Raw genomic sequence first — 18,828 nt, 5'->3', positions numbered from 1 at the left:
ACAATACTCAACCATGATGAGACATTGAAGCCGAACAAATTGCATGCTATTAAGAAATGCTATACAGTTGAAGTTGGAAGTTTACATACACTTAGGTTGGAAGTCATTAAAACTTGTTTTTCAACCACTCCAAAAACTTCTTGTTAACAAACTATAGTTTTGGCAAGTCACAAGTAATTTTTCCAACAATTGTTTACAGACAGAATATTTCACTTATAATTCACTCTATCACAATTCCAGTGGGTCAGAAGTTTACATACACTAAGTTGACTGTGCCTTTAAACAGCTTGGAAAATTCCAGAAAATGATGTCAAGGCTTTAGAAGCTTCTGATAGGCTAATTGACATAATTTGAGTCAATTGGAGGTGTACCTGTGGATGTATTTCAAGGCCACCCTTCAAACTCTGTGCTTCTTTGCTTGACATCATGGGAAAATCAAAAGAAATCAGCCAAGACCTCAGAAAAAAAAATTGGAGACCTCCACAAGTCTGGTTCGTCCTTGGGAGCAATTTCCAAACGCCTGAAGGTACCACGTTCATCTGTACAAACAATAGTACGCAAGTATAAACACCATGGGACTACACAGCCGCCATACCGCTCAGGAAGGAGACGCGTTCTGTCTCCTAGAGATGAACGTACTTTGGTGCGAAAAGCGCAAATCAATCCCAGAACAACAGGAAAGGACCTTGGGAAGATGCTGGAGGAAACAGGTACAAAAGTATCTATATCCACAGTAAAACAAGTCCTATATCGACATAACCAGAAAGGCCGCTCAGCAAGGAAGAAGCCACTGTGCCAAAACCGCCATAAAAAAGCCAGACTACGATTTGCAACTGCACATGGGAACAAAGATCGTACTTTTTTTGAGAAATGTGCTCTGGTCTGATGAAACATAAATAGAACTGTTTGGCCATAATGACCATTTATGTTTGGAGGAAAAAGGGGGAGGCTTGCAAGCCGAAGAACACCATCCCAACCGTGAAGCACGGGACTGGCAGCATCATGTTGTGGGGGTGCTTTGCTGCAGGAAGGACTGGTGCACTTCACAAAATAGATGGCATCATGAGGGAGGACAATTATGTGGATATATTGATGCAACAGCTTAAGACCAGTCAGGAAGTTGAAGCTTGGTCACAAATGGGTCTTCCAAATGGACAATGACCCCAAGCATACTTCCAAAGTTGTGGCAAAATGGCTTAAGGACAACAAAGTCAAGGTATTGGAGTGGCCATCACAAAGCCCTGACCTCAATCCCATAGAAAATTTGTGGGCAGAACTGAAAAAGCGTGTGCGAGCAAGGAGGCCTACAAACCTGACTCAGTTACACCAGCTCTGTCAGGAGGAATGGGCCAAAATTCACCCAACTTATTGTGGGAAGGTTGTGGAAGGCTACCCGAAACGTTTGACCCAAGTTAAACAATTTAAAGGCAATGCTACCAAATACTAATTGAGTGTATGTAAACTTCTGACCCACTGGGAATGTGATGAAAGAAATAAAAGCTGAAATAAGTCATTCTCTCTACTATTATTCTGACATTTCACATTCCTAAAATAAAGTGGTGATCCTAACTGACCTAAGGGGAATTTTTACTCTGATTAAATGTCAGGAATTGTGAAAAACTGAGTTTAAATGATTTTGGCTAAGGTGTATGTAAACCTCCGACTTCAACTGTACATAGACATGGAATCACTGGTCACTTTAATAACGGAACACTAGTAACTTTAATAATGTTTACATACTGCTTTACTAATTTCATTTGTATATAGTGTATTCTATTCTACTGTATTTTAGTCAATGCCACTCCGACAATTCTCATCCTAATTTTTATTAAGCGTGACAGAAAACCCCCCCAAAAGATTTGAGATGTCTTTTTTTTCTTCAATATTGGTCTAGCCTATAATCCAAAATTAAACAAATTCAGAATTGCCCTTCAATTATAGTAAATTTGTATTTGATTTTGAAGCATGCAGAGAGAGAGGGGCTGTCAACAGTTGAATTAAATATGTTTTGATGTGAAAACATGTTAGGCTACTATCGATGTTCCTGAACAGATTTCACTTGGTTTCCCAAATGAAGCACTGGGTAGCTGCGGGAACAGGGTTGGAGAGCCCATGGCATACAGAGTCGCGCAGCAAGAGACTGCATGCTCCTCAAACAGTGGTTGATGTGTGGAGTGAAATAACCGGAGTAGCCTACCCAGCTTGAGTTAAAATCGAACCGGCGGGAAAATGGCCTCCATTCACTATTCCAGTGCATACAGATGACATACATTTTCCCCTGCCCCTGACCATTTGATAATGGACCATTCTAAATCAAAACAAATTTGACATATTAGTAAAGACAAGATTAAATTGAGAATAGTCTGATGGGTGAAAATATGATCACTTGATGTAATAACAATCTGTGCAGCCTGAGGCAAGGAACAGAGGGTAACCTTTCTTTGCGACTTTCTCAAATCATCAATAGCAGATAGTCGCATCTTGCGACTAAAACATTCTAAGGTTTGCATCATTAACAACTAAAGTTACCAAATAACTCTAAATCTAGTGTATAGACCCTGTTTCAAAATATCACTTTTACGCTCAACATAACCACTTCATACATGCACTCTCTCTGGAATGGTAAAAATATCCTTCTATGTTATTCAGCTAGTTCAATTATATTCTTCTTACTATAAAATCATAATATAAAATAATGGCATGGGACTTATAAGCTTATCTTGTCTGTTAAATGAACAAGCTACAGCCTATGGCATGGCGCATAGCCAGATAACATACAGTAGGCCAAGTTATATTGTTCTTCTGAAAAACAAATTCTTCATATCATCATCATCATTTCTTTAGACCTGCCCAAAATAAATAAAGGATTTATTGTGGTGTATATACATTGATTTATTACAGATGTTGCACGAGCCTGCATCAGCTGCTTGTATGCAGCTTGTACTGTATGCGTGGAGGCCTGGAGATGCTAAACGGGTTTATGTTAATTAACGGTCAATTACGAGTCTTTTGCATGACAAAAAAATGTCTGACAAAATGTCATGACCGCCACAGCCCTAACGGTGCCCACACATTCCACCACAAAGCCCTCACCTACAGAGAAATGAAACTAGAGAAGTGTCCCCTCAGCCAGCTGGTTCTGGGTCTCTGTTCACAAACACAGACCCCACAGAGCCCAAGGACAGCAACACAATTAGACCCAACCAAATGATGAGAAAGCAAAATAACTATGACACACTGGAAATAATCACCAAAAATGTAGCACATTTGAATGCTATCTGGCCCTAAAAAGAGAGTACACAGTGGCAGAATACCTGACCACTGTGACTGACCCAAAATTAAGAAAATCCTTGACTATGTACAGACTCAGTAAGCATTGCTTTTGTGAAAGGTCACCATAGGCAAACCTGGCCCTCAAGAAAAGACAGGATGTGCTCACTGCCCATAAAATGTGGTGGAAACAGTGCTGAACGTTCTAAACTCCTTCCAAATGTATGACCACATTAGTGACACACATTTTCCACAAATCACACAGACCCACAAAGAATTTGAAAACAAATCAAACATTGATAAACACCTATATCTGTTAGGCAAAATACAACAGCAGCAAGATTTGTGGCCAGTTGCCATACAACCCCAAACAACATTTGAAATATCCCCAATATTTATCTGTTTATTTATCTTCCCCCACTATTCGTACTACAACTATTTGCACATTGCTAAAATTCTGTACATAGCTGATAATATAACACTTGAAATGTCTATCTTTTTAAAACATTTTTGAGTGCAATGTTTAGTGTTAATTTCTAATAGTTTTTTGGTGATGTTAAATTTGTTTCTTCTCACTTCTGCTTATTTCACTTGGTTTGGCAATGTAAACATATGTTTCACATGCCAATAAAACTTCTCTGAATGTGTGTGTGTGTGAGTGAGTGAGATATATATATATATGAATGAATATATGAATATATATATAGATCTATATATATAGATAGTTGGTGAGTAAACAGGCAGCCCAGAGGATGGCCCTGCCAGAGAGGAAGTGAGGGAAGAGAGGAGGATGGCCCTGCCATACAGGAAGTGTGGGAGGGGGATGGCCCTGCAAGAGAGGAAGGATGAAGAGAGGCATGTTGTTGGGAAAAGACCCGGTCAAAAGAGTGCTGTCGGGGACTGTGGCAGTGGGGTACTGTTTTCCAGGGCGCGCTCGAAGTGGGGGAATGTTTTCCAGGGTGCGCTCTCAGCTCCAATGTAATTAGCCCTCAGAGACTGAACAAGGAGCCATTGATAAGGTACAAGGTCTTCTGTCTGAGCACTGAGACAGAGTGTGTGTGTACACTCAATGTGGGTGATCTGTCTGTGCTGTTGTAGGAAGTGTGATTGTGTGTGTATGTAGGAATTCTGTCAATGTGAAGTTAGTGTGTGTGTGTATGTGTATCAGCCTCCCAGAGTGTATAATAATGAGGGGGATCTCCACAGAGATTCAGTAAACCGTTTCCATCCCTCCCTTTTCCCCTCCCTCTCCTTCTTTCTCTCTACGGGGCCCTCCATCCCACTCGCTCTCTTCTCTGCCTCCATCAATGAATGAAAGACTATTAACACAAATATTTCCCCCCCCAATGTGATTAGTGCTACATTATAATTAGATGGACACTTAAGCCTTGTACTAAATTGCTAAACCCTTGTTTAGCAAAAACTACTAACCCCCAAAAATATGGGGCAGGTGGGTAGGGCATATAATGCTTGTTTGTGTTTAAATCCTACATTTACAAACATTATGCTGCCAATATTTGTACATTTGTTGACCCTACATCGGTCTACATCTCCACAAAAAAAGTGGAACATTTTTTTTTATAAATAAATAAATAAAGCACTAATTTATCTTCATTGGATAAGTATTCAACTCCCTGAGTTAATACATGTTAGAATCACCTTTACAATCAGTCTTTCTGGGTAAGTCCCTAAGAGCTTTGCTCACCTGGATTGAACAATATTCGCACATTATTTATTTTTTAATTCTTCAAGCTCTGTCAAGTTGGTTGTTGATCATCGCTAGACAACCATTTTCAAGTCTTGCCATAGATTTTTAAGCCGATTTAAGTCAAAACTGTAACTAGGCCACTCAGGAACATTCAACGTTGTCTTGGTAAGCAACAGTGTATATTTGGCCTTGTGTTTTAGGTTATGTGTCCTGCTGAAAGGTGAATTTGTCTCCCAGTGTCTGTTGCATAGCAGAGTGAACCAAGTTTTCATCTAGGATTTTGCCTGTGCTTGGCTCTATTCCGTTTCTTTTTAACAGAAAAAACTCCATAGTCTTTGCCGATGACGAGCATAACCGTATTATGATGCAGCCACCCCCATGCTTGAAAATATGAAGTGGGTCTCAGTGATGTGTTGTGTTGGATTTGCCCCAAACATAATACTTTGTATTCAGGACAAAAGTTAATTCATTTGCCACATTGTTTGCAGTTTTACTTTAATGCCTTGTTGCAAACAGAATGCATATTTGTATTATGTACAGGCTTCATTCTTTCCACTCTGTCAGTTAGGTTAGTATTGTGGAGTAACTACAATGTTGTTGATCCATCCTCAGTTTTCTATCACAGCCATTAAACGCTGTAATTGTTTTAAAGTCACCGTTGGCCTCATGGTGAAATTCTTGAGTGGTTTCCTTCCTGTCCGGCAACTAAGTAGGACGGACGACTGTATCTTTGTAGTGACTGGGTGTATTGATACACCATCCAAAGTGTTATTACAGATCATTGTATGTGTGGAGTACAGAGATGAGGTACTCATTCAAAAATCATGTTAAACACTAATATTGCACACAGAGTTCATGTAACTTATTATGTGACTTGTTAAGCACATTTTTACTCCTGAAATTATTTAGGCTTTCCATAATAAAGTGGTTGAATATTTATTAAATCAAGACATTTCAGATTTTAATTTTTAATTTTACTGAGCAAAAATATAAACGCAACATGTAAAGTGATGGTTCCATGTTCCATGAGCTGAAATAAAATATCCCAGAAATGTTTCTACACACAAAACACTTATTTCTCAAAAATGTTGCACACAAATTTGTTTACATCCCTGTTAGTGAGCAGTTTCCTTTGCCAAGATAATCCATCTACCTAACAGGTGTTGCATATCAAGATCTGATTAAACAGCATGATCATTACACAGGTGCACCTTGTGCTGGGGGACAATAAAAAGCCACACTAAAATGTGCAGTTTTGTCACACAACACAATGCCACAGATGTTGAGAGAGCGTGCAATTGGCATGCTGACTGCAGGAATGTCCACCAGAGCTGTTGCCAGAGTATTGAATGTTAATTTCTCTACCATAAGCCGCCTCCGTAATTTTAGAGAGTTTGGCAGTATGTCCAACCTGCCTCACAACCACAGAGCACGTGTAACCGCGCTAGCCCATATCCGGCTTCTTCACCTGCAGGATCGTCTGGGATCAGCCACCTGGACAGCTGATGAAAATGAGGAATATTTCTGTCTGTAATAAAGTACTTTTGTGGGGAAAAACTCATTCTGATTGGCTGGGCCTGTCTCCCCAGTGGGTGGGCCCCTCCCAGGCCCACCCATGGCTGCGCCCCTGCCCAGTCATGTGAAATCCATAGATTAGGGCCTAATGAATTTATTTCAATTGGCTGATTTCCTTATATGAACTGTAAATCAGTAAAAATGTTGAAATTGTTGCATGTTGTGTTGATATTATTGTTTAGTATAATTTGTAAAAATGTTGAATAACATAATTCCACTGACATGATGGGGCATTGTGTGCAAGCTAATGACAAAAAAAATCTAAACATAATCAATTTAACAATCAGGCTGTAACACAAAATGTGGAAAAAGTTCAGGGGTGGGAATACTTTCTGAAGGCACATAATGCTCAAGTACACAACAATAATGACGCCAACGGAACTCTACCAGGATTAGGGAGGGACAGAAAAACACTAGACACCAAGGCCCAGTTGCCCCCAAATTGAAGCATTGGTTTTTGAGGGGTCGTCAGGGATGAGGAACCATTGAAGACTAAACGACCATCTTATATACTACAGACCTCATTGTACAGACCATAGTTTACATTACCAGACTACAGACCAACATGAGACTACCCAGAACACTGTCTAGATTCTAGACCACATGAGATGTCACTGTAACAAACAATAGGGAACTCCAGCTTGAGCCCTGTCAGCGTCTAGGTAAACTGCCAACGTCTGCCAGGCATTTCTACACAGTGACAATCTGCCCAGACCAGCAGAGCTGTCACAGAGTGCCACTCAACAGCCTCACTCTAAACACTGACTCTAGACCAGTAGCCAGGGAGGATTTAATGGCAGGTAGGACAACAATACGGTGGCCCAGATTAGGCAACATGGTAAAATAAAGAGGGGGTGGGGAGTGAGACAGACAGAGAGAGAAAGACACACAGAGAGAATGAGAAAGAGAGAGAGAGCAGCAGCTCAGAGAGAAGACACAGTCGTGTGTGCGTGTGAGATAGGGAGAGAGAGCAACAGACAAGAGGATAAAAAGAGAGCAAGAGCGCTAGCTGCAGCAATAACCTGTCACTCAAATGTGGAGAGTGTGAGAAGGGAAACTTGTTCTGTTCCTCTGAAACAAAGGAGCGCTGGTGTTTAGTTTTAAGAGGAGACAGGGTTCACTAGTTCTGAGAGACAATCAGGGTGACACACACTTACCCTGACAGCACAGTCTGCCAGGCAGAAAGCGCTGCACTCTAGGATCACATTCTTGGTATGCAAAGCATGCCAAATACACACACAGTCACACACATAGATATACAGACAGAAACAAAGACACAGACAAATCCATTCTGTGACCGAAGGACTCGAGCAAGCACAACCATACATACACACCTCTTTCCCTGAGTGCTGTGTCTCTCTTTACTGACTAAACTCATGAGGCCTCATCCAGTCCCTACACCACAGGGAGGCCTCACAAGGCTATGGGTGTGTGAGATAATGTGTATGTGTGACTGACACCGCAGCCCTGGCCAATAACATGGGTACTTGGATCACTTCAAACGCGACCCGGGTGTGAGCATGTGTGTCTGCGTAGATGGCCTGGCAGTGGCAACAGCAGCTTTCTTTCTTTTAGCACTGCTTTAATTAAGAAACTCACAGGAGCCTAGCTGGGTGGCATACTAAAGTGGTGTACAGTATGTGTGTGTGTGTGGCTGGGAGCAGCAACAGGCAGCATTTCACTGTGATAGGCCGACACACAAATGACCGCCTACGCACTGCCTGACCCGAGACCACAGGCCCGTGCCACATATAACACAGTCAGAGAGTGAGAATTACCCCTCTGACATGTTTGTTTGTACTGTACACTGTATGGGCATAGGCTAATCGCCATGGAGACACATACAGTAGCTCCAGTTCCTGCAGAACACACACTCACACCGTGGTACATAGAGTACACCTTGTACGTACAGTACCAGTTAAAAGTTTGGACATACCTACTCATTCAAGAGTTTCTTTATTTTTACTATTTTCTACATTGTAGAATAATAGTGAAGACATCAAAACTATGAAATAACACATATGGAATCATGTAGTAACCAAGTTTTATTTTAGATTCTTCAAAGTAGCCCCTCTGCCTTGATGGCAGCTTTTCCAACAGTCTTGAAGGAGTTCCCACATATGCTGAGCACTTGTTGGCTGCTTTTCCTTCACTCTGCGGTTCAACTCATCCCAAACCTTCTCAATTGGGTTGAGGTCGGGTGATTGTGGAGGCCAGGTCATCTGATGCAGCACTCCATCACTCTTCTTCTTGGTCAAATAGCCCTTACACAGCATGGAGGTGTGTTGGGTCATTGTCCTGTTGAAAACAAATGATAGTCCCACTAAGCGCAAACCAGATGGGATGGCGTATCGCTGCAGAATGCTGTGGTAGCCATGCTGGTTAAGTATGCGTTGAACTCTAAATAAATCACAGACAGTGTCACCAGCAAAGCACCCCCACACCTCCTCCTCCATGCGTCACGGTGGGAACCACACATGCGGAGATCATCCGTTCACCTACTCTGCGTCTCTAAAAGACACTGCGTTTGGAACAAAAAATCTCTAATTTGGACTCATCATACCAAAGGACAGATTTCCACCAGTCTAACGTTCATTGCTCGTGTTTCTTGGCCCAAGCAAGTCTCTTCTTCTTATTGGTGTCCTTTAGTAGTGGTTTCTTTGCAACAATTTGACCATGAAGGCCTGATTCCCGCAGTCTCCTCTGAACAGTTTATGTTAAGATGTGTCTGTTACTTGAATACGTGAAGCATTTATGTGAAGCATTTATGTGGGCTGCAATTTCTGAGGCTGGTAACTCTAATGAACTTATCCTCTGAAGCAGAGGTAACTCTGGTTCTTCCTTTCCTGTGGCGGTCCTCATGACAGTCAGCTTCATCATAGCGCTTGATGGTTTTTGCGACCGCACTTGAAGAAACATTCAAAGTTCTTGAACTTTTCTGTATTGACTGACCCTCATGTCTTAAAGTAATGATGGACTGTTGTTTCTCTTTGCTTATTTGAGCTGTTCTTGGCATAATATGGACTTGGTCTTTTACCAAATAGGGCTATCTTCTGTATACCACCCCTACCTTGTCACAACACAACTGATTGTCTCAAACGCATTAAGGAAATAAATTCCACAAATGACCTTTAACAAGGCACACCTGTTAATTAAAATGCATTCCAAGTGACTACCTCATGAAGCGTGTTGAGATAATGCCAAGAGTGTGAAAAGTTGTCATCAAGGCAAAGGCTGGCTACTTTAACACTTTTTTGGTTACTACATGATTCTATATGTGTCATTTCATAGTTTAGATGTCTTCACTATTATTCTACAATATAGAAAATAGTAAAAATAAAGAAAAACCCTTGAAAGAGTAGGTGTGTCCAAACTTTTGACTGGTACTGTACATATACCCACAGTGTATGTAGTAGACACACACACAAACAACCTTGCAACTAACCATGTTCTACCTATCCCAGACTATTCCATCCTCCTCCTCACAACAACAATCCTTCTAACACATTCAGGTTGAACAGAGCTGAAAAGCCTCCATGTCACTCATAAATACTTTGATATGAATCATGGAGCCACACAGTGATTAATGCTTGGGTACTACTTTGTACTCGGCATCGTTATGGTGAGCAATTATAGACATTGTATTCCATTCATTTCAAGTCAGGCAGGGCTGGATGGCTTACAGTACACATATCTAGGATCAGATAAGAGAATATGACTGAATATGAAGAGGTAATGTGATATATGATTATAGAATGAGGTGGGTTATTACAGGGGATCAGATTTTCCATAGATTCAGGTGCAATTACGGCAGATGGCAACCACAGGGGTTTTATCTCCTAATCAAAGGCGCACAGCAACCAAGACGCCTCTGGGGATTTCTTGAGTGTGTGTGTGCGTGCGTCTGTAGCACACAAGCAAATGTGTGAAGCAAAGAAACTGGGACCTACTTTGGTGTCGACTCTTCGTCATACTTGCTCTTCAGTTCCAAAAGCTCTGCCTGAGTTGCTTCAAGTGCTGAAAAAACAAATGAAGCATTTTGAATGGAGACCAGCGGTGGTTGGATGGAAGAAGTACAACTGCTAGGCCCTAACATACTGCCTCTATAGATTTCTGTAAGGACTGACTAAGGTCTTTCTGCATTCAATTACATGAGGTGAGGCTTCTAGAAAAGCCCCATCTTAGGTTTCACAACCGAAAACAACTTTGGTAACTTTAATTTACAGTCCTATTACAGCTGATATTTTCAAATAAATGACATGCTAGCAGTTGATACTTTTCTGGTAGACCTACTTCTTCTAAAATACCAAATAAAACAATAAAAACGTTGTTTCAAAGGGTATATATTATTAGGCAATAATAACTTAACTAAGCTGGTGGGTAAAAAACGGACCATCTACTGCCTGGTTGCCCAACCTGGCCACCAATTTCACCAATTGGTGATAAAGTTATATTTTAAGCATAAAGATCTTCTCTTGTAACCTCATAATGAAGCAGGTACTAGAGTGAGTGGCTGGGCCTGAATCATACTAGAGTGAGTGGCTGGGCCTGAATCATACTCGAGTGAGTAGCTGGGCCTGAATCATACTAGAGTGTGTGGCTGGGCCTGAATCATACTAGAGTGAGTGGCTGGGCCTGAATCATACTAGAGTGAGTGGCTAGGCCTGAATCATACTAGAGTGAGTGGCTGGGCCTGAATCATACTAGAGTGAGTGGCTGGGCCTGAATCATACTAGAGTGAGTGGCTGGGCCTGAATCATACTAGAGTGAGTGGCTGGGCCTGAATCATACTAGAGTGAGTGGCTGGGCCTGAATCATACTAGAGTGAGTGGCTGGGCCTGAATAATACAGTTAGTGGCTGGGTCTGAATAATAGAGTTAGTGGCTGGGTCTGGACTCTGGAGCTGATGTGCTGTGACAGGGGACTGCCGGTTCTACAGCAGCAAGCAGGCTGCATGGGGGTGGGACAGTGTTCACAGGCCTAGATTTGTCACTCACTGGGCAGCCGTCAGCCAGCCAGAAAGAGAGACAGAGGAATCCAACATCTGACACTGTCTTCTGGGTCAACATAAAGACATACTGCCAGCAGAGGAGCGTGTTGACACCAAGCTAGCCTTAGCTCACTGTGTGACGTTGGGGGATTTATGCAAAGGTTTGTTAAAGTATACCTGTGAAACTCAAGTTAGGATTGGGCCTGTGGGACTATAACTGGGTGTAGAAGGTTAGCTACTGATTACCTGTCTGTAGGGACTGGGCCTTACGGTTTGCCTCCTCCAGCTTTGACACCACAGACTCCTGGTTCTCCTGTTGTTGACTGTGTGGACAGAGGGACAGATACAAGTTACCTTAGCATCACCTCAGTAAGAAACAACATTGTATCTAATGAGCATTTCAAGAGGCTAATGTTGCATCACAGGTGTCAAGTTTGCCTGCGAGCATCACCACAAAAAAGAGCGAACAGGTTAAAAAGTATCAACTTTAAAGATAAAAAAGGCTTATAGCATCAAGTGGATACAGGTAAGCTAAGAGATTTATCATCACTCAACATGATGGGACCAATTCAGCCTATTAGCACTTTAGAAAAAATAAGACAGGTTACCATAGCACCCGCTCAAATGAACAAGCACTTGCTCTGATTCCAGTTGAAGTGGTACAGTGCAAGTGGAGAGGACAGTTAAGTGTTGTATTTTTTGCCAACAGCGGCTAGGCTGTTCTGCTCTGTCATGTCTGTCGGGGGGTTAGTATCATCAATACTGAAACACCTGGGCCGACCATCATGCCACCAGCCCTCCTGCACTGGCAGACAACTCATCAATTTACCTCAGAGCTAAAGAGGAGGGGAACATGCCAAACCCTTAAGAGTTAATGTCAACTCCTGACTGGCTAGCTATTACTGAGGACGAGATGAGAGGGGTCGAGAGGCCGTTTCTCCTTGGGAGTTGGTTCATTATAAGGACAAACTGTCGGTTTCCAAAGGGAAAAGCTATAAAGGTTGGGAGTAGTTAGTTATCAATGATATCACTGTTTATGGTATGTATGGGTAGTCGTCAGATTTGGAAATGATAATGAAGACATAAGGTTTTACAATCTGGGCTATCTATTTTCTGTCTGTATTTAGGTTTCATAGAGTGTGAGATATCACCAGATATCACATATCCTAGACCTTGCCAGAGTGTGTGGCCTAAATGGAGCGTTGGTGAGATGCACTGGTCAAAATCAGGGCACAAAGTCAACCAATCAAAATTGTTCTACGGGGATACAAAGGCTATCTCCACAACACCGAGAATCACCATTCTCACCAGAGAACCTCTCAATGTCAAATGCATTAAAAAACGAGGAGCCAAAGCAAGGGAAACAAACCTCACTGACACATTGGTTCTGACTGCCCGGCAGTTCCTGCCTCTGTGGATGACTGCACCACTGTTGTGCCTCTACTCATCCCCATGTCACTGTACTGTACCTCTGCTCTCTCCCTCCCCTCCCTCTCTTTCCTCCCAGGTGCTATTTTTGGGTGACTAGGAAACATTAATATAATTCAAGGTAGCAGAATGGGGTCTATGGTAGCGTCTTTGTAACAAGAGTGAGAGCGGTGACAATAGGTTACAATGGGGCCTTATTGTTGTCCTCTGACATAACAGATAACAGAGCCGAACTGTGTCCCTGTCCGGTGAGTAACAGTCTGGCAGCAGTGATGATCAGGAGGCTCAGTGCGGTATTACCATCCATGCTGGGGGGTTTAGGAGTAAACAAACAGCGGTGAATTAAAAGGTATTACAGTGCAATGGGATTACAGTTCGGATTGGTTGGTCCCAATAAAAGCCTTGTGTAACGGCCGAATATGCCTCCATCAGGACAAACTGATGGGATCATATAATAGTGTGTGACGGGGTTGAGGGAGAGCTGGTTCGAGTTCAAATTGAGATATCTCCCATTCAGTTACAGTATGATTAGGAGCAAGTTCAATAGGAATACGGTGGGTTAAAACAATGTAAAAAACGAATGAGTGCCGGTTATCTCCCGTTCCTGATTCAATATTTGCTCAGCTCAAGTGCTGAGTGAAAGTGTAAATGACAGCGTGATAGGGAGTACGTTTCAGTGCCCTTCACAACAACCCTGATGTATCTGATAAACTACGGCCAATCCTCACTGGAAGGTTAACTAAACTTGGTCACCCACTTATCTACAATACAAACATGTATGAAACTGACCATCGTTAAGGCCAGACAGACTGAGCGGACAATTTATTAAGAGAATTATTGGATTGCCATGGGAATATGTAACTAAATACTGCTACAGTACAAGATGAGATAATAGTTCAGACAACAGCTATAAGGGTATTCAGTCTGGTCCTAACCTTCGCTCATATTCAGACACGAGCTGCAGCCAGTAGTCGCTGCCCGTTGGCAAACACTAGCTAGCCTATCCTCCACAGCTAGTCCTTACTAGCTTACCTCTCCTCCTCTGCATGGTCGTTGTGAAGCTGCCCCTCCTCCTCTCCCTCTCTCCTCTCCTCCTGGCCCAGCTCCTTGGCCTGTTTCTTCAGGGTCTCTTCATACTCCTCTATCTTCTCCTTAAGTGCTTTAATTGTGACCTCTGTGAGAAAGAGAGAGAGAGAAAGCAAGAGAGAGAAAGAGGGAGATATACAGAGAGAGAGAGAGAGAGAGAGAGAGAGAGAGAGAGAGAGAGAGAGAGAGAGAGAGAGAGAGAGAGAGAGATACACAGCGAGAGAGACAGAGAGGGAGGGCAGGAGAGAGAAAACACAAAAAGTCAGTAAGTGATACGATAACAGGCAAGAAATGAACCAGAGTACCAACACGATATTAGGTACCACATAAGGCTCCTGCACATCATCCTTCTAAGTCTGGATGGTCAGTTACACTGACAGAGGCAGAGGGATTCTCCAAGTAAGATGGAGTAGGAGGAATAGGGCTCCACTCCACTGTGTGCATTGGCACAGCCCACTTGTATTACTGACTGAGAGCTCTCAGTTTTCCCCCCACTTCTTACTTGTCTTCTCTTCTTTTTTTTCTCTCGCTCGCTCACTGATGCCCTCGCTCTCTCCTCCTCCTCTGCGGTGATTTAAACTCCAACATTTCAGCCCTGACACATAATCAATGGCGATGAGTCCCCTCTGAGCCCTTTTCCCGCTTAACTATTAAATTGAACTTTAAACATTTAGGTTGCAGGGGATCAATGGCCTTGGCTGGCCGGGATGAGAGAGAGAGAGGAAGGAAGAGCGGGAAGGAGGAGAGAGAATGAGAGAGAGGGGGATTCTCCTCTCCTCCGCCACTGAGGTAGGAGATCTGCAGCTTAGCCGGGGCACGGTGGGGGGGGGGAGGGGAGAAAGAGAGGAAAAATCAATGGTAAAATAAAATATTGCCGCTATTGAGCTGGGTCAATTAGCTCTTGGTGGGAGGGGAATTCCAAAGACAGAGAGGGCAGGCCCCCCTACCCTCCTCCTCCCTCTATCCCCTCTTCTCCTCCCCTTCTTTTCCCTGCCTTTCTGAAAAGAGAAAAAGCAGTGAAGGCTTTAGAGGCCTATACAATGGGCTTCATCTGAAAAGACTGCCCAGGGGATACTCATAAAGATGGCTATGGAGGAGAGCCTTTATTAAAACATGATCTATATTTCGTGGTTATGGAATGACTTTGGGCTGACTCCGCTGCTCCACTAACTTGATGTTAGTTGTTAGCTATTTGACAGCGTTTGATGTAACTCCACGGACATCGGCTCTTGAAACGGTATCCGCATGACAGATGAAATCTTCTTACAACTGCTAACATTGCACATATACTTTTACTATACTTTCAACCAGACCGTTGAGGAGTTTCATCCCTTTTAAAGATGGCTAAGCATTGATGAATCTCCCAATGGGAGTCTTAGCCTAGCTCTCCGTGCTGGTGTAGTGGAAGCGTTTCAGTGGATGAGGTTGTCTAGGACCTGAACACTTGTGTTAGCACCCTGAGCTAATACCTAGGGCTTTAGCTCAGCAAGCCAACAATTTCTTGTGTCCCATGGGTTCAAACTGGGTCGATCACACTGGTCCAGGATAGGTTCAGAAAGAGTATGTTTCTCAGCCTCACCGTGGTTCTTGACCTCAGCGATCTCCTGGGTGTAGCCCTCCAGCGTCTCGCGGAGCTTCTGGTTCTCCGTCTCGATGTCGTGCATCCTCTGGACCTTCAGCTGTAGCTGCTGGGCAGTCTCCAGGGCCGACACAGGGTCTGAGAGGAGGGGACAGGAAAGGGCACTACTTGTTACTAATCACCAGACATCACTAATTACTATAGGCTAATTACTTATCACAGAATTTTTCTCTGCACAAACATATTACCAAGCATGTCTAACATCAGAGCAGATCTTCAAAGTTCAACAGCTTGGTGTATATGTAGCTAGTAGTGTTACATGTTTTGAAGATCGGTTCACTGAGGAGATCACACCCATCCAGTCAGTCTCTAACCTCTACCCCTCACTCCATTCAAACATACTTCCATGCACTGCAACAGTAAGGTTTAGAGTGGGGTTTTGTGTCTCTGTGCCTGGTTGTGACTGAGTGGCCAGGGCGAGTCACGCGAGGCTGACTGATGACTTCTCTGTGTGTGTGTGTGTGTGTTGGGTGCCAGAGCAGCAGAGCTATGTATAGCTGCCCCCATTCGCACAGAGCAAAGCTGGAGAGCTGAGACAGCGCTGCTGTTGCCACCACACACACACAGCCCAGACAAAGGAGCGGAAGAGAGGAAAAGAGAGTAAGAGGGAGAGAAAAAGCAAAAGGGCATGAGAGAGAGAGAGAGGCAGGGAGAATGAATGAGAGAGGAAAAGAGAGATAGGAAGAGGGGAGCTAGCTAGGTTTCTGGACAATGATGATGACTTATCTTATCTTAGGGACAGAGAAACCCATGGGACAACAATACATTCCTGTAAACAGACTGTACAGTATCTATCCAACAGTAGTACAGCATAGACACAACCCACAGTGGTGGAAACTGTAGATGTATTGATGTACATATTGAATAAATTAATTAATCAAAAACAGTAAAACACATTGCGGATGCCAGGAAAAAGTCTATGACTGATTGTGGTCCTCTTTTGAGTCAAGGTCAGAGATTGTGATGATGGTAATGGGTAAGGGATGGATAGGGAGGGGTTGGGATGTGGAGACTGGCAGGGTGTTCTAACACTGAGTCCTCCCCACCCTCCACGTTGGGCGCTGCCAGTCTTGCCAGTCCTGGCCTCATCAGTGCCCGGCATCGACACGGTCACTAATTGGCGTATGACTAATTATGCCCCAATTCCAGTTGATTTTCTTTAATGAGACAGCTGGGTTAATTATATAATCATATGATTACATTAGACCCCCTGGCCCCGTGAGAGGGAGAGAGAAAGAGAATAGGAGGAGGAAGCTAGGGGGAAGGGGGAGGAAGAGGAGGGATATGAAAAGTGATAACTAGAGAGGGAAAGAAAGAGGGAGATTTAAAAAAAAGAGAGAGGAAGAGGGCGAGGGTGAGTAGACTAAGTATACAAAACATTTGGAACACCTGCTCTTTCCATGACAGACTGACCAGGTGACTCTAGGTGAAAACTGAATGGGTAAGACAAAATATTTAAGTGCCTTTGAACGGGATATGATGGTAGATGCCAGGCGCACCGGTTGTGTCAAGAACTGAAACGCTGCTGGTTTCCGTGTGTATCAAGAATGGTCTACCACGCAAAGGACATCCAGCCAACTTGACACAACTGTGGAACACTTTCGACACCTTGTAGAGTTCATGTCCTGCCGAATTGAGGCTGTTCTGAGGGCAAAAGGGGGTGCAACTCAATATTAGGAAGGTGTTCTTAATGTTTTGTACTGTCAGTGTACAAGCGTATGAGAGCATATTCAAGGCAGTCTGGAAACAGCAGAAGAGAGGGAGAGAGAAAGAGAGGGAGGGGGAAGAGGTCTGATCTTAGAGATGAAAGACATCCAGCGCCTCTATTCTCCTCTGTGTGCGGAGTACACACACACACACACACACACACACACACACACACACACACACACACACACACACACACACACACACACACACACACACACACACACACACACACACACACACACACACACACACACACACACACACACACACACACACACACACACACGTGTCCTTGGAGGGAGAAGCGATACATTCTCCAACACCAGACAAGCCATTGAGGACACAACAGCATTATCAAAGGCCCATTATGTCAACTTTGTTGTCCTGAGTTCTGACACCCTGCGTCATACACACAGTGTTAATCTAATATTCTGAAACATCTAGCCTTGGACAGCCTGTTCCCATGTTACGTTTCTCATAAATCACTATTTGATTGTGAAACACATACACTCTCCTGCACTGACTCTAAACACACACACACTGAACTCTACCCACAGACTCCACATACTGACACCCCGACACATACACACAACATGAGCACACATACTGACGCCACACACAACTGTCTATTATCTATCCTATTGCCTAGTCACTTCACACCTACCTATATGTACATACACTATCTACCTCAATTACCTCGTACCCCTGCACATTGACTCGCTGCTGATAATCCCTGTATATATCCAGGTTATTTTTACTTGTCATTGTTATTCGTTATTCACTGTGTATTTATTCCTTATATCACTATTTCTATTTTTTATTTGCTTGTTTATCTTTAACTCTGTTGGAAAAGGTCTCTTAAGTCAGCATTTCACTGTTAGTCAAACCTGCTGACAAATACCTTATTTCTTTTAAATGTAAAATGTACTTTAATTTCTTGTCATAAAAAATAACACTAGACCAACATACTTGAAGGGTTATAATGGAACTCATCTTTCAGTCCCATTTCATGTTTTGTTATATTAGTTAGGATGATACTCTCTTGTTATGTGTGCTTTGAATACCCCATATGATTAAACAAACTGACAGGAGAGAAGGTCATACTGTGACATTAGGGTGATGATGACTGCTGTCACAGTACTGGACTGTACAACATAGCCTGTCGTCCCAGTGCCTACCACTCTACTGCTGCTCTCTCCAGAACAGACGAACTACAGTGTGTGTCACATGGAATCTCTCTCTCCATGTCCTCCCTGGACTTCTAACCAGGAGATTGTCCCTTCACTAGACAGGCGGTGGCACCAGCCCCGTCTGGATGGACATGTGTGTGTGTTCTGAGCAGAAGGAGTGAGACAGTGCCAACTGCTCAGTGCAGCCACTCCAGCCTGCTGCAGAACACTAGGCTGTCTGTGAGAACAGTGT

General features: G+C 43.2%; 1 protein-coding gene across 3 annotated transcripts in view; it reads right to left on the bottom strand.

The window, feature by feature from the left end:
* The window catches only part of LOC139538065 (homeobox protein cut-like 1), a 222,694-nt gene that overhangs the window by 84,770 nt on the left and 119,096 nt on the right, over positions 1–18,828 (bottom strand). For all 3 annotated transcript variants that reach the window (XM_071340016.1, XM_071340018.1, XM_071340017.1), the window contains exons 5-8: positions 15,637–15,774; positions 14,004–14,145; positions 11,790–11,866; positions 10,504–10,570 (exon numbers count right to left, since the gene is read on the bottom strand). In XM_071340016.1, the coding sequence (XP_071196117.1) occupies positions 10,504–10,570; positions 11,790–11,866; positions 14,004–14,145; positions 15,637–15,774 (424 nt within the window). The remainder of the gene's footprint in view (positions 1–10,503; positions 10,571–11,789; positions 11,867–14,003; positions 14,146–15,636; positions 15,775–18,828) is intronic.

This window comes from Salvelinus alpinus, chromosome 13 (genome assembly GCF_045679555.1).
Source record: "Salvelinus alpinus chromosome 13, SLU_Salpinus.1, whole genome shotgun sequence".
In the NCBI taxonomy this organism is placed as follows: domain Eukaryota; kingdom Metazoa; phylum Chordata; class Actinopteri; order Salmoniformes; family Salmonidae; genus Salvelinus; species Salvelinus alpinus.
The sequence above is the reverse complement of the archived record's forward strand: the minus strand, read 5'-3'. Positions and strand labels throughout refer to the sequence as shown.